General features: G+C 55.3%; 2 protein-coding genes and 1 pseudogene across 3 annotated transcripts in view; all 3 read left to right on the top strand.

Annotated features, from left to right (window-relative positions):
- Positions 1–2523, top strand: part of LOC308354994 (ragulator complex protein LAMTOR3-like) — a 33434-nt pseudogene extending 30911 nt beyond the window's left edge. Inside the window, exons 2-3 of the transcript in view lie at positions 2028–2151; positions 2363–2523. The product of the transcript in view is annotated as a ragulator complex protein LAMTOR3-like (transcript). The remainder of the gene's footprint in view (positions 1–2027; positions 2152–2362) is intronic.
- A 2652-nt stretch (positions 2524–5175) lies between these two features.
- On the top strand, positions 5176–8163 carry NKX2-3 (NK2 homeobox 3; the record flags this gene model as incomplete). Its single annotated transcript, XM_080823556.1, has 2 exons — positions 5176–5536; positions 7017–8163. The coding sequence occupies 2 exons, from the start codon at positions 5176–5178 to the stop codon at positions 7760–7762; spliced, it is 1107 nt and encodes a 368-aa protein (XP_080679682.1). The 3' UTR covers positions 7763–8163.
- Positions 8164–9110: 947 nt separating this feature from the next.
- Positions 9111–14131, top strand: part of LOC308354993 (uncharacterized protein) — a gene marked incomplete at its 5' end in the record, with an annotated part of 56965 nt that continues 51944 nt past the window's right edge. Inside the window, 2 exons of the mRNA XM_080822917.1 lie at positions 9111–9266; positions 12586–13186. Of these exons, the coding sequence (XP_080679043.1) occupies positions 9111–9266; positions 12586–13186 (757 nt within the window). The remainder of the gene's footprint in view (positions 9267–12585; positions 13187–14131) is intronic.

Genomic DNA, 14131 nt, shown 5'->3' with positions numbered 1-14131 from the left:
TTAAGTTATTTACTCTAAGTGACCTCCAGTGAGATCCGTGTAAAGATTTCTATGTCCTAGGAAGCTAGAGTCTGTGGCTTTGCGGTTGAGAGCAGACAGGACTGGGAAGATTGCACTGGAAAGAGTTACGAAGAATCTCTGCTTCTTGGAACTTGATAACCACATTCCCCCGCCCATCCACCCTTACTGCTCAGAGATCTGCACAGAGCAAGCAGGAGCTCTGGTTTAAAAAAATTAATCTGCCAAAGACTGCAGCCGCTCTTCTGAAGTCAGATTATATTTTAAAAGGTCTATAGACATTGAAACTTCGCTACAGGAAGTTAGACTCACGCTAAAAAAAAATAATAATAATAAAAGTTAAGGAATGCATCTAGAATTCCAGTTTAATCCCCAAGTTAAAACTGTCCCGCGCACTCCCAAATAGCACACACAGATAGTACAAATAAGTGTCTGCATAGGCATCCTTCATATACGTATTCTTGTTTTTAAAAAACAGTGAATTTTCATTTGACAAATTTAGGCTTTCTTGTGTGTTTTATCAGCAGAAGAGGACTGGTTTGGTTGACAAAGTCTGTATTTACATTGTATTTACATTATCTTGAAATTTTTTTGGAGTGGGGCAGATACGCACAAGATAGATACAGAAGGTCCTCTCCTTGAGAAATCGAAACTCGCTTCCTCAGTAAGGGCCTGCAATTTACAAAGAACTACTTGCATTATTGAACTTGGACTGATTTTCTCCCAAGGAAGGGAAGTGGTGGGTTATTTAGAAAACTCCATTCCAAATACAATCTGGGAGAAATCTAACATTTATATAAACACATGCCAAAAAAAAAAAAAAGCAAAAATGCTCAAAACTCCATTTTAAAATCTCTCTTACAAAATTATAAAAATTGGAAAAAATTCTTCTCAAGGAATTAGATTATTGTAATGCTTTCTGGGACTGACCTACTTACTTGCCATTTCTTGAAAAGTAGAAAAAGTATTTACCCTTCTCATAAAATACTATTGCCTCTAGATAGCTCAAAAAATTTGGAGAGCTTTCCAATATCCTTCAACTAAAAAGCAAACCAAAACACGGACTTATACACCACCACCACCAACAAGAAAATAACAAGAACCTATTTAGTTTTACTACCAAAGAAGAAATGTCTTTTTTTTTTTGTAAGATGCCATTGAATGGCATTTCTAGAAGAGCACTAAAAAATGAAACATCCAATGAAAAAAATTTACCTGCAATGTTCTATAGTTTTGGCTAGCTGTGTTCATTGCAGGATTATTTCTCTACTTTAATAGACAATTACTTCTGACTGTGGTGCTACATTTAGATTAGAAGCCATGATAACTTTCGACTTTTTTTGTGTGAGCGTGGTTACACAATTAAATGGTTATTTGAATAGTTGGAGGGTAATAACATAAGCAGTGGCAAGTATAACGAAAATGATCTGTATCTGCCTGTATTTCTACGTGTATTAATTAAGCAATTTTTGTGTAGAGAATAGTAACTTATGGGAACAAATCATAGTTTTCAAAGAATAATCACATTTTAATTTGATAATGTATTGCAATGGTTAGCACGGGGCTTTTCTCCAAAAAAGATAAAAATTTTTATATCGCTTATGCCTCTAGGCAACATCTCCCCCTCATAGAATTTGCCATCATTTTACTATGATCTTTATGGGAGGAGGGGGATTTGCATAAATGTGTACTGCGACAAAATCTTACCTACGGAGGCTGATACACTTGATTAAAATAACATCAAACGCTTCCTTGGTTGCAGCGATATCTACTTTATCTGACAGTAATTAGCTAAACTGACTGGAACGAAAACCTATTATTAGTGGAGTACAATTCCAGGATTTCAAAGATCCTCTTTTCAGACAAGAGAATGCAAATGCCCCAGAACACGATCGTAACTGGATACGCGTCGAGACCAGATTCCACACTCTGATTAGCGGCTCCCGAGAACCCGGCTGCTGCAGAGTCACTAGCGCCCGGACATTGTCCTACCGGACACCGGAGCGCAGCTGGCCGCGCACACGCTCACGGCCGTCCAGGCTGCGCGCGTGGCAAAGGCAGGCTGCCTCGGTGCGATTGACCTGGTGGGCATCCTTGGTAAGAAACTCCGGGGCAGCGGAACCAAGACGGACCGTAGGGAGCCTGAACAACCAGGAGGAGGGTGGCTGGAAGCCACCAAAGCCCCAGCTTGGGTCACAAGGCCAAGGTCAGCTCTAGGTAGCGGGCAGAAGTCTCCTGCCCACTAGATCGGCCCTGCGCAGGGTCAGGGGTGTGAAGAGAAGGGGGGGCCAGGGCACGCTAGGCCCTTGTGCTGCCCGTGCTCTGGACCCTCACGGGCCTCCAGCCGGGTCGGGCCTGAGCTACTCCCTGTCGGACGGGGGCTGCCAAGGAGCAACCCGGTCAGAAGCTGCAGGAGAGAACCTCTCAAGCCCAGCCAAGGGTACCCGGCAGGGTAGTGGTGGCAGTGGGTTTGGGGGAGAGCAGACCGTGAGGGCCCGCGACTAGGGAGCAGATAGTCTTCTTCGTACTCAGTCTGGAGGCAACCTGTGCGCTCCTGGCAGCAGCAGCGGGTGTGTACTCCGAGCGCCCCCGGCCATTTTAGGGATGGACCTAGAGAAGGCCTAAGAACGAAGTGCTGCAGAGAACCAAGAGAATGTAGCAGAGAGAAACGCAAACTTCTGTTGGAAACTGGGGGGAGGGAGTTTCCGTAGCTTTTATCCTTTACCATTTTTTTTCTCTTAAAATCACTCAAAACAACGAACAAACAAAAAGAACACCACCCAAAGAGGTGGAAGAAATGGAGAACCAGAAACATTCTCCGAGATGGTCTAGCTCGGGGGGATGGGAGTGGGGCGGGAGCACAGCTTCCTTCTTTTAGGCTCGCCAACCGAAGCGACGCACACCCACTAGGACCCCCGCCCCACAGGGCCGTGCACTCACCCCCACCTCACTCTGGATCTTTTGCGCCGAGGGGTTGCGATCCGCTGCAAAACCAGGCGCCGCCTTCTCTCTGCAGCCCCTGGCCTGGTTTAGAGACGCCGGCCCCGCCTGGGACGTCAATAGTCTCAATGCCGAGAAGACAGGCACCCGGCGCCCCTGCGGCTGAAGAATGGGTGTACCAGCGCAAGGCCCTGCCCACAGAGGGTCTCCCCCACCGCCCGCCGGTCGCCGCCGTCCTAAGTACTCCCGGGTGCACGTGGCCCGCGCCGCATCCCAGCTCCCCGGGCAGCCTCAGAGGCTGACTCCCCGCACCATTTCCGCTCCCTCTTGAACAGCCCCGCCTCTCTCTCTCCTCCCGCCTTTTTCTCCTTGGCCTTGGGCACCCACAACTCCCAACGTCGTGGGGCCCGCAGGGCAGCTTTCCACTTGCCCCCGCTCCGTCGCGTGGGTGCCGCGCCGGAGGCATTGTCCACCAGTCCCTGCACCTTCCACCCTCCCCTGCCAGCTGAGGCCGGCGTCCCCCAGCTCCACCATCCCAGCCGCCAAAAAATGCTTGGGGCTGTCAGGGGCGGATGTCGGGCGGCTCGATTAGCCTGGAACCGGTCTCTGTATTTTTCAAGGCCAGTGTTGCGCCTGGGTCTTTGTGTGGGCCCCACGGTAGTGACCGCTGCTCCTCAGTAGGCGAAGCGTGGTGGCTGGCGAATGCCTACTGTGGGGAAGATGATCCCCAGCAATGCCGCGTTCCCAGAACGTCAGGGGACCCCACAGCTTCGCCCAGAAAACACCTGGGGGCCGCATGAGGGCGCCACGTATGGGCTGGAGAAATTAGAAATACACCCCAGAGGGTAAAGGCCTAGATCCAGGACCCGGGTTTCAATATGCAGAGAAGGCCTCCACAGCTGGCTCGCCTCCCTTGTGGCAGATACTGCTCTCAAGGCCATACGAGGCCACCCGATGTGTGCAGCACTCCAGCCACTCCATCACCGATGCAGTCAACAAACACTGATGCAGAATGGTGGGACTTGCGGTGTACTGAGCACCTAACAAGTGTGGGGCCCAGCGCTAAGCTCCCGGCATGTTTTGTCCTTTATCCCTGTCAACAACCCCTGAAGAAGTATTGAGCTCCTTTTTGTAGACAAAGAAACTGCGGCTTAGAAACACCCAAGGCCACACACCGACTAGGTCAGGATTGGAACCAAGACCTGTCAACCAACCAAGGTCAGTAACAACTCCGTCCTCCTGTCTCTCACATACCTGCTTAGTGGGCAGCTGCAAGAGCTACTAGGACAAAGGAAACCGGGACCCTGCCCCCCACCGGGGAGGCATAGTTTATCCCAGGCGACCAGGCCAGCAATATCTAGTACTAGGTGGGAAGTGATAAGTGACACGAATGTCCTTTACTAACATGCGCTGCAAGGTCAGATGCGGGAGAGATGACTTCCGGCTAGACGATCAGGGAGCGCTTCCTTTTGGAGGTGGTATTTGAGCAGAGCCTTGGAGAACAGCTTTCCACTCATGGAGACAAGGGCAGGGAAGGCATTCCAAGTGGAGGAAAGAGCTTGAGCAAAGTCAACAAGTCGGGAACAGACACGTTGCCCATCCATTGGTATACAAACATTCCGTCTTCTTGGGAATCCAGAAGCCGGTATTTACAGGCCAGGACGTTTTCTTGCCCTGCAGCAGCTGGAAAAACCACGCTCCTGGGCCATCCTTCCTGGCAGTTGTCTCGTGGACAAGAAGCCTCCCAGAACTGACCCTGGCCAGGAAGATACGGCCAGGCGGGGAGGGAATCGGTAGTTCGGGGACCCGTGGCAGTGCAGCCTCGCCCACAAAGACTTGGACTTCGCGACTCTATACTAGTCCTTTATTTCTGGTAGCGCCGCAGCACCCCATCAGTGGATGCGGGGGGCGTGGTCCACATGAGCCGGAACCAATAGGGAGGGAGGCCGAGGCGAGAGGCCCGCCCCCGACGTGACGCACGACCCCCGGGCACAGGCTTCGCAGCCCCGGCCCCAGTCCCTGCAGTGGCTGTAACAAAACCCAGACCCCCAGGTCCCGGCCAATGGAGGCGATTTAGACTGGAGCCGGACCGCGTCTGTCAAAAGCCCGACTCGGCAGCAGCGGCAGAGTCCAGAAGGAGAGCTGGAGCCGCAGCGCTGCTTCCCCGCCCCCGCCGGGATTTATTGAGTATTTGGACTGGACAATTAAGTGGCCCTGATGATGTTACCAAGCCCGGTCACCTCCACCCCTTTCTCAGTCAAAGACATTTTGAATCTGGAGCAACAGCAGCAACAGCACTTCCACGGCGCGCACTTACAGGCGGACTTGGAGCACCACTTTCACTCGGCGCCGTGCATGCTGGCCGCCACCGAGGGGACGCAATTTTCTGACGGAGGAGAGGAGGACGAGGAAGAAGAGGGCGAGAAACTGTCCTATTTGAACTCACTAGCCACAGCCGACGGCCACGGGGGTTCGGGGCTCTGTCCGCAGAGCTATGTCCACACAGTCCTGCGAGACTCGTGTAGCGGGCCTAAGGAACATGAAGAGGAGCCCGAGGTCGTGAGGGACCGGAGCCAAAGTGAGTAGAGGGGGAAAGAGAACGCACCCGCACATCTGGAGCAATGGCGGAGCGCCCGCAAACAGCCCACAAACCTTGCCAGCACTGCTTCCCGCCCCCTTAACCTTTGGCTGGGGTCATGCCTCACCCTGGTCCACGACAGCTCCGCAAAGCACAGGTGCCTGCGAGGGAGCCGGGGCGGAGGGAGAAGGACGAGGTGACCCCGACAACTACTCCTCCCGGAGAGGAGAGACGATGCAAGCCCCCAAAGGAAGGGAAAGTAGTTCTTGCTGCCCTGACGCTGATAAGCAACACGGGCTCAGCTGCTGGATTCTGACAACTCACAGCATTTTTGTTCTTCCCAAGACTTAGACAAGAGCTCAAATCTCTTCCTCTTTGACCCTAGGGTGAGACGAGGTCTTTGAGGCCAGACAGCCGTCCCCTCTTCTTCAAAAAGATGATCTAGGCAGGTTGTGTTGGCAGGGCGCAGGAACCTTGCTAGAGACAAGCTGGGTGGTTTTCTCACTTCTCCGCTTGGAGTTCAGTGTCCCTGGCACCCACAGCACCGGCAGAGAGGGAGGGGATGGTCGAAGAGTGCGTGGGAACACAGTCCATTAGGCGCGTGCATAGCGTTCACACCCCCGAGGCACTGGCCTTTAAAAAAAAAAATTCATAATGTTATGCTTTGTGTGAAAAACGCGCGGAACCTAGTCCTAGATTCCAGCCGCTCGGATGGGAGGTGAATTGGGTAGGGAGATCGGACAGCTGAATAAAACCCCTAAGGAAGTGTTTGTTTCTGAGGGGAGAGTCAAAGAATCTCTTCCCCAAGAGGAGGCTTGATGTGGCAGCAGCCAAGGCCTAGACTCCTGACACTTCGCCTGGGCCTAAAATCGACACGAAACGGTCTAAATCAATCAAATTTCTTTTTCTCTTTAAGATAATACAGACATCGTCACGCATTTAGCAGGAGGTCTGTTGTCTTTTAAAAGCAAAAAAAAAAAAAAAAAAAAAGTTCCTAAGCAATGCAGGAGGGTCACACTCAAGCATTTCCGAAACAGAAAGATTTATTCACGCAACTCACGCATACGAGCCCCCAACTACCAATATGCTTCACACCTTCCGCTATCCGTAACAGAGTGGAAAGCGGATGAGTCTGCAAACACTCTAGTTATTATGTAGTTGCAAACTTTCATCCCGAGAATCGTCATTTGCACGCCGAGCCCAACATTTACTATTCTCTTTCTCACAGATGCTCAAATTCTAAGCAAACCCGCACTAACTATCCCTCCCCGTGGAACGTGCTTCTGCCCACTAAGGGCGGTCTGAGGGTACTGGGGCTGTCGCAGGGTCCCATGGCGCCAGAAACTACAAACTTTCCAGAAAGCCCAGGCATTTACTACCGCATGCTCCGCGCTGCCACCAAAAGGGCCACAGCGCTCTGGGACAGGAGCCGCGGTAAGGCGGGGAACTGCTAAGGGACGCTGTTGTGCTTCTTCCGCAGAAAGCTGCCAGCTGAAGAAGCCTCTGGAGGCGGCCGGAGACTGTAAGGCGGTGGAGGAGAGCGACAGGCCCAAGCCACGCAGCCGCCGGAAGCCCCGGGTCCTCTTCTCGCAAGCCCAGGTCTTCGAGCTGGAACGCAGGTTCAAGCAGCAGCGGTACCTGTCGGCGCCCGAGCGCGAGCACCTCGCCAGCAGCCTGAAGCTCACGTCCACGCAGGTGAAGATCTGGTTCCAGAATCGCAGGTACAAGTGCAAGAGGCAGCGGCAGGACAAGTCCCTGGAGCTGGGCGCGCACGCGCCCCCGCCGCCGCCGCGCCGCGTGGCGGTGCCGGTGCTGGTGCGGGACGGCAAGCCGTGCGTCACGCCGGGCGCGCAAGCCTACGGCGCGCCCTACAGCGTGGGTGCGGGCGCCTACTCCTACAACAGCTTCCCCGCCTACGGCTATGGGAACTCCGCCGCCGCCGCCGCCGCCGCTGCCGCCGCCGCCGCCGCCGCCGCGGCCTACAGCGGCAGCTACGGCTGTGCGTACCCGGCGGGCGGCGGCGGCGGCGGCAGCGGGGGCGGCGGGGCTACCGCGGCAGCCGCGGCCATGCAGCCCGCCTGCAGCGCGGCCGGAGGCGGCCCCTTTGTGAACGTGAGCAACCTGGGCGGCTTCGCCGGCGGTGGCGGCACGCAGCCCTTGCACCAGGGTGCCGCGGCCGGTGCTGCGTGCGCGCAGGGCACCTTGCAGGGCATCCGGGCCTGGTAGGGACGCGGCGGCTCACGCGGCGGGCGCCCCACTGCAGCCTGGCACCGCGGGACTGAAGCGCGAGAAAGGCTGGAACCCAGGGCCAGGTCCTCTCGTTAAAAAAAACAAAACAACCCCCCCCCCATACACATGTCTCGCTCCCCAGGGCCCCGGAACCCAGCTCCGGCGAAGCCTGGGGAGGGGGGCTGCGGGACGAGGAGGAGGCCCGGGACCGGTCGCGGAGACTGTCTCTGAGGCCGAAACTCCGGCTGGGTGCCGGGGAGGACAATGGCCCCGACTCTGGCCCCGAAGAGAGTGAGAGAGGCTGGGACTCTGGCTGCCGCTTGCTTCTTCCAGAGCAAGAAGGCCGTCTTTCCTCCTCGGCCTTCCAGCGGCCTCCTCGAAATGTCGACAGAAAGCCCAAGGACAAAAAGAAAAAAGAAAAGAAAAAAATAAAAGCATGAAGGAGAGAAAAATGAGTGTCGGGGCTGGAGAATCCCCAAGCCCCACGGACCCCTCTGCCTCTTTTGCGGCCCGGAGCGCCACACCACAGCCGATTTCCCTTTTCCCTACCGCCTGCCCCCCGCAGCAGATACCTCGGCCTGGATCTCCGGATCGTCAGGGTGTAGAACTCTGCGAGAAAAACCGGCGAAGCAAGATCAAACATTTGGGGGGGGGTGCTGCGGGAGGGGGCTGAACAAATCTGGGAGCTGGTGGCCCGCAGGAGGTGTTACCAGGTTTCCTTTCTGTTTCATATTCTGTATTCAGCACATATAATATACCTATAACTATCCACACGCCGTGTACACACCCGCTGCCATACACTACAGGAGTCAATAAACAAGGTGCAATATTTCCAAACCATTGGCTACAGACTTTGTCCGCCCCCCGCCCCCCAGAAGTGGAGAGGGATCCTTTGGACAGAGCGGGTAGGGAAGGAGAAGGTGTAAGGGAAAGCAATCTTCCCCGGGCGTTCGCAGGCCTGGCCTCTCCTGGGCCAGCCCCGGGGGCTGCAAGTCTTGCGTCCTCTTGGTTTTGTTCATTAACTTCTCTTTACTCTTATGGGAGAACAGGTCGGAGCCTCGGGGCCTTTTGAGGTCCCCGGCTTTGTAATCCCCCCAAGTTTTACCAGATGCTTCGGCTAGTGTCTTTGGGCCTGCGTTAGACCAAAACTGAGAGACTCTGCCCCACCTCGGAGGTCGCCAGGGAAAAGGAAACCTCGCCCCCTGGGCCAGCCGGAGGCGGCGCGAAGGCGGCTCCTTCAGCGGCCGCCGCCGGGGCCTCCAGCGCGCCCAGGGGCGCTGCGCCCCGCCGCGGCCGAATTCTCCCCCTCGGCCGCCCTCCCTTCTCCCCCGGCGGCCGCGGCTTTATGCGGCTCCTTGTCACTTGCGGAGAATGCCTGTGCGAGGCCTGTGCTGCCACACGGCCGATTGTGAGCGTGCCAAGGCGGGTGAATGGGGAGGCCTCAGAGCGCCGCGCCATTGTGGGGCCGGGCCTCGCTGAAAGGCGGCTCCGGGCCGGGAAGGTGCGGAAAGAATGGCTTTTTATTGGAGTCCCGAACAAAAGGTGTGGTAGGAAGGCGAAGTCCCCTGCGCGAACAAAAACCCCAGCGCGTCGGGATTGACGTCCCCCCCGAGCTCCCCATTGCTTCTCAGAGCGGGGGCTTTGTGTAGCAGTCTGCTCAACAGAGGGACGGAGAAATGCGCGGGGGTTTTGTTCCCCACTTTTTGTGCGCTGGGGGAGGGAGCGGCAAGGGGGGACGGGGGCTGGGCGGGCAGCCGGGAGGGGCGCGCTGATTAGGCCGGCCAGCCGCGGCGCGGAGACGTTCAGCGGGAGTCGGCGGCCTGAATGCAGGGTCATTATTGCTACAAGTTTAGCAATTTCGCCCTTTCTAGGAGGGGGCGGGGGCTGCTAGGCTGCGGCGGGGCCGCGGGGCTGGGGATCTGCAGAGACCCGGAGGAGGAGGAGGAAAAAAGGAAGGGAGGAAAGGAGGGAGGCAGGCAAGGGAATCCTCCCCAACCCGCTGACCGCCCAGGATGAGGCTTGGACGGGTCCAAAAGGGCCTAGCGGGAGGCTGGAGAGGCGGTGCCTACGGGGCGAAGACCCTCCCTCTCCTCGCCTCTTCCCAGGCAGAAAAACCCTGGAGTTGAGTGTGAGTTATCGTGCACCAGGTTGCCGGTCTCTGGGCTCCTTGCCGCCAGTTTCCTCCTCTCCTAAGCCTCCCAGGAGCTGGGACAACTCCTCCCACCACCCTTATCACCGCCCTGTCGCCCCAAGTCCCCTTCCTAGCGAGCCCTCTTCTGAAGCTATTATATTCCCGTGAGTTGCTTAGGCTGAGGGCTAGGGAGGGAATTCTCGCTTCCTAACACGTTTCTCATGGCCTGCAGCCTCGGACCACTGAGCCAGCCAGCCAGCCAGCCAGCCATAATTTCCAGAGCACCTGCTAATACATGTTCACTTGTACTGTTCTGGATGCTGGGGATAGTGGGGGAAAAAAAAGGGACCAACGTCCACAGGCTCGTGGAGTTTATTTTAATGAGTGCGCCCGGGGACAGGGAGTTAGACAACAAAGAAGTAAATGTAAAAATAAGCAGATAAATTCTAAAAGGGAAATAGAACTAAGGGCCGAAGGGAGGGTTCTTTTGGAGTAGGTAATCAGAGAAAGGCACTTAAGTTGACACCTAAATGACGAAAGGGAAGCCAGTCCAAACAGGCCTTTGCTGTTGCAACCCCATTCCTCCATACTTGCCCTCCCCACGATATGGAATGCCCTTCCACCCCCATCTTTCTGGTGAACTCTTGCTCCCCCTTCAAGGCCAGGCTTCTTTCCTGAACCACCCAAGTGGAGGTAATCCCTCCCACATATATGCCACCAGAGTCTTAGGTACTTTCCAATACCACAACATCGTGTCATGCAAAGATTTATTTGTTTCTCTCCCTCCTCATGAGGTCCTAATGAGGTCATGGGCGACCAGGTTGACATCTTTTGTCCCCTGGGACAGATAACACAGTAAGTAGGAGATCATGGGACCAGAGTCCTTAAGGACCCTCCCCAGCTCATGCAGAGGCCCTGGTGATGTGAAGCTTCGGCACTGGGTGCTGGCTGCAAGGCATGTGCTGAGCTGGACTCTTAGCCCACCTGGGCGGGGCCAAGGCACCTGAAATCAGCTGCAGAAGACACACAGCCCATGCAGATTCCAGAGAAAAGTCCTGCCTTTGGTACCCTGCAATGCTGCTGTGGACACAGCTTTCTGCAAGAGATTGTTACCCCTCTCCCTATAGCTCAAAACATAGGAAAGGAGGCTGAGAACTTGGAGATGACCTGATACCCTGGGCACAAAGTTTAGGGGTTGGGAGGGACACAGAGATAGGGAAAAGAGTGAGAACTCAAGCGGGAGGGGCGAAGAGCTGAGATGTGTATGATAAATCTGGGACCTGCAATGGGGACCCAGTTCCACTTCTCCAACTTTCCCTAGCTGAGGGGTATGGTAGGTGACCAAGAGCCTGCCCTGGCTCTCCAGGAGTGCTCACTTCCAACACTGGATTCCATCACCTACGCTCTAGGAACCCAAGACTCTGGGAGCAGATGTCCTTGCTCTGCTGGGGGTTTCCTAAGTAAGCAACTCCTTTCCCCCCAGCCTAGTCTGTCAGGCGGGCCTTGGCCTCTAGATGCTCCCAGCACCAGATCCCCACCTTACTTGCCCGGCTTCCTCCCAGCCCGCATTAATCTTCCTCCACTCTGCATCCTCTCCTCTTTCGAAAAGAGGTGTGCGACTGTGGTAGAGGAAACAGACTAGTTCTAGGGATTGGCTTCCACACAGTTCGCGTGTCTTGAGATACTTAAAACAAGACTGAAAAAAAAAAAAAAAAAAAAACAAGACTGAACCAACTCCCTCCCTGCTCACTACACTTCCCCAGAGCCAGCAGTCTCCGGGTATAAATAGCTCCCATCTCTCGGGCTAAAGGATTTCCTTACTGCTAAGTTGTCGGCCATCGAAGGGTGAAAACGCTTGACCAACACAGCTACCTCTCTTTGAGCTCCCTCTGCAGGGGAAAAGACACACCCCACCCGCAAGCCCAAATTGCTGCTTCACTGAATAGTTTTGTGAGCCGGGAGGAAGAGTAAAATGCCTTCTAATGATCCGTGAGACTTTGAGCAGGTGAAGTAAGTCACCCCTTTAGTTTCTAGCTTCTGAGCTCTAAGGCAGAGACGGATAAACCGTATGATTTCAGAAGTCACTTCTCGCTCAAACTCCCCTTACTTCTCCCTACCCAGGGACCCTTGCTGGGCTCATGGGTGGGGGGTACAAGGAGGGGGGGGGTGTCGGTGTTACTGGTGAGAGAGGTTAAGGCCAGCAATTTTTTCCTGCATTAGCCTAAGCTTGAGAGGAGTTAAGAGGTTGGCTCTGGAGTCAGGCTTCCTCCATTCTAACCTTAATGCCACCACAACCAGTAGTAGAGACTTTGAGTAAGCTAGGAGCACTCTGAACCTCAGTTTCCTCCTCTGTAAAATGGGTATAACACTTCTCTCATAGGTTTTTTTTCTTTTACCTAAGAAAAACACACAAATAGTAAGTGTGCAATTTAATAATAAGTGAGTGTTTATATATGTAAACACTTACAGGACTCAAATTAAATGAGGTGATCCTTGTAAAAGCAACTTAGCACAGTGTCTGGTATGTCTCGGGCCTTGCACCCCTGGCGTAGGCCACGCCGTTAGCTGCCTTGTATGCAAAGAAGCCCAGGACTCTGTTCTGCCTTTGCAGCGCTCCCAGGTCCGCAGGGGGAGCGCGGCGGGCCCGGGGGATTCACCACCCCAACACGGCGGGCACGCGTCACCACAGGCAGGCGGAGCCGGCCGGGGCCTGCAGAGCTCGGAGAGCTTCGCGGAGGCTTGGACTTTGGAGGCTTCAAGGGAATTCGACTTAAGGAGAAGGTGCAAGGCGGTTCCGGGCGGAGCGGCGACCCTCCTCGGGCTTATCAGTGCAGGAAGAAAGGGTTGGGAGGGGAAACCCAGCCCCTCTCGGGAGAGTTTGCCCGGGGTCCGGCGCCCCGCTGTTCCCGGGCCCCGCCGGCGGGACCCCGGGCCGCGCGTCCCCGAGAGGGTGCCGCGGAAGCGCGAGCGCTTCCCCGGAGAACGGTGCGTGCGGGGGGCGGGTTGGTTCCGCGCCTCGCTCGCAGCCTCCCCCTCCGGCGTTTACGGCTCTGGGCCGCGGAGCGGACTCCCGGGGTGCCTTCTCCCGAACCGAGGGCCCGAGCCCCGGGAGGCCGGCGGACTGCCAGCCCGCGGAGTACGGTGCAGGTGCCGCGGGGCCGGACGCCGCCTCCCAGACAAGCCAGGCGCGGGCACGCACCCCCAAGCCCGGGGAGAGCCTGGCCGCCCCTCGCGGTGGCCGCCCGAACCTGCGGAGCCGGCCGTCCCGACGACGCGACCCGGGCGCCCAGGTAGGACGCGCCGGGGAGGGGGCGGTGGGCCGGGAAGGGCTCGGTGGGGAGTGCGGGGGAGGCCTCTGCGGGAGGAGGATCAGTGGATCCCAAGGCCACATTTGCTTATTTGAAAGGTCGCGCTCTTTCTCAGCCTAGGCTGTAGGTAACATTAATAACGGCAAAGTTTTCTGACGCGGCGTTTAGAAAATGTAACGAAGTATGAAACGCAAGCAGAAGGGACCAGCCCTGGCTGAATCCTCAAATACTGCCATGAGACCAAATCCCGGTGCAGAAACAGAACATTACTAGCCCCCCGAAGTCTCCCTTGTGGTCACTGTCCCCACCGCCAAGGATAACCACTGTCGTGGTTTCTACCAGCACAAATTAGTTTTGCCTGGTTTGGAAAGTTAGATACGCGGAAGCCTGTTTAGTATGTACTCTTCTACGCCTGGCTCCCTTCGTTTGTGACATTTATCGACCTTGCAGCGTGCACTTGGAGATAGCTCACTCTCATTACTTAAGAGTATCCGTTCGTATGAATGTGCCGCAGATGATTTACCCGCTGTGCTGCTGATGGGCCTTTGGGCGGTTTCTAGTGTTGGACTGTTGTGAATGGGGCGACCAAAGACATTCTGGGGCTGCATCCAGCAGAACTTTCTGCAGTGGTGGAAATGTTCTCAGTCTGTGCTGGCCAATAAGGTAGGGAGCACTTGAGCTTGAAATGTGCTTGGCTGAGGAATTGGATTTTTAATTTTCTTAAATTGTAATTAATTTAAATAGAAAGTCACGCCTGGGGCCGCACAGTTCTAACATGTCTTTTGAGGACTGTAGTCAATGTTTCTATTCAGTTTACGCCTAGGAGTGCAATCACTGTGTCGGGGGAATGAACACCAGCTTCCAGAGTGTACTGAGCGGTTGTCTCAATTTGGCACATGTATTTTCACCCCCACTGGCTGTAGCACC

The sequence above is a fragment of the Martes martes genome, assembly GCF_963455335.1.
Source record: "Martes martes genome assembly, chromosome: 14".
NCBI lineage: Eukaryota > Metazoa > Chordata > Mammalia > Carnivora > Mustelidae > Martes > Martes martes.
This window is presented reverse-complemented; position numbering and strand designations above follow the sequence as displayed.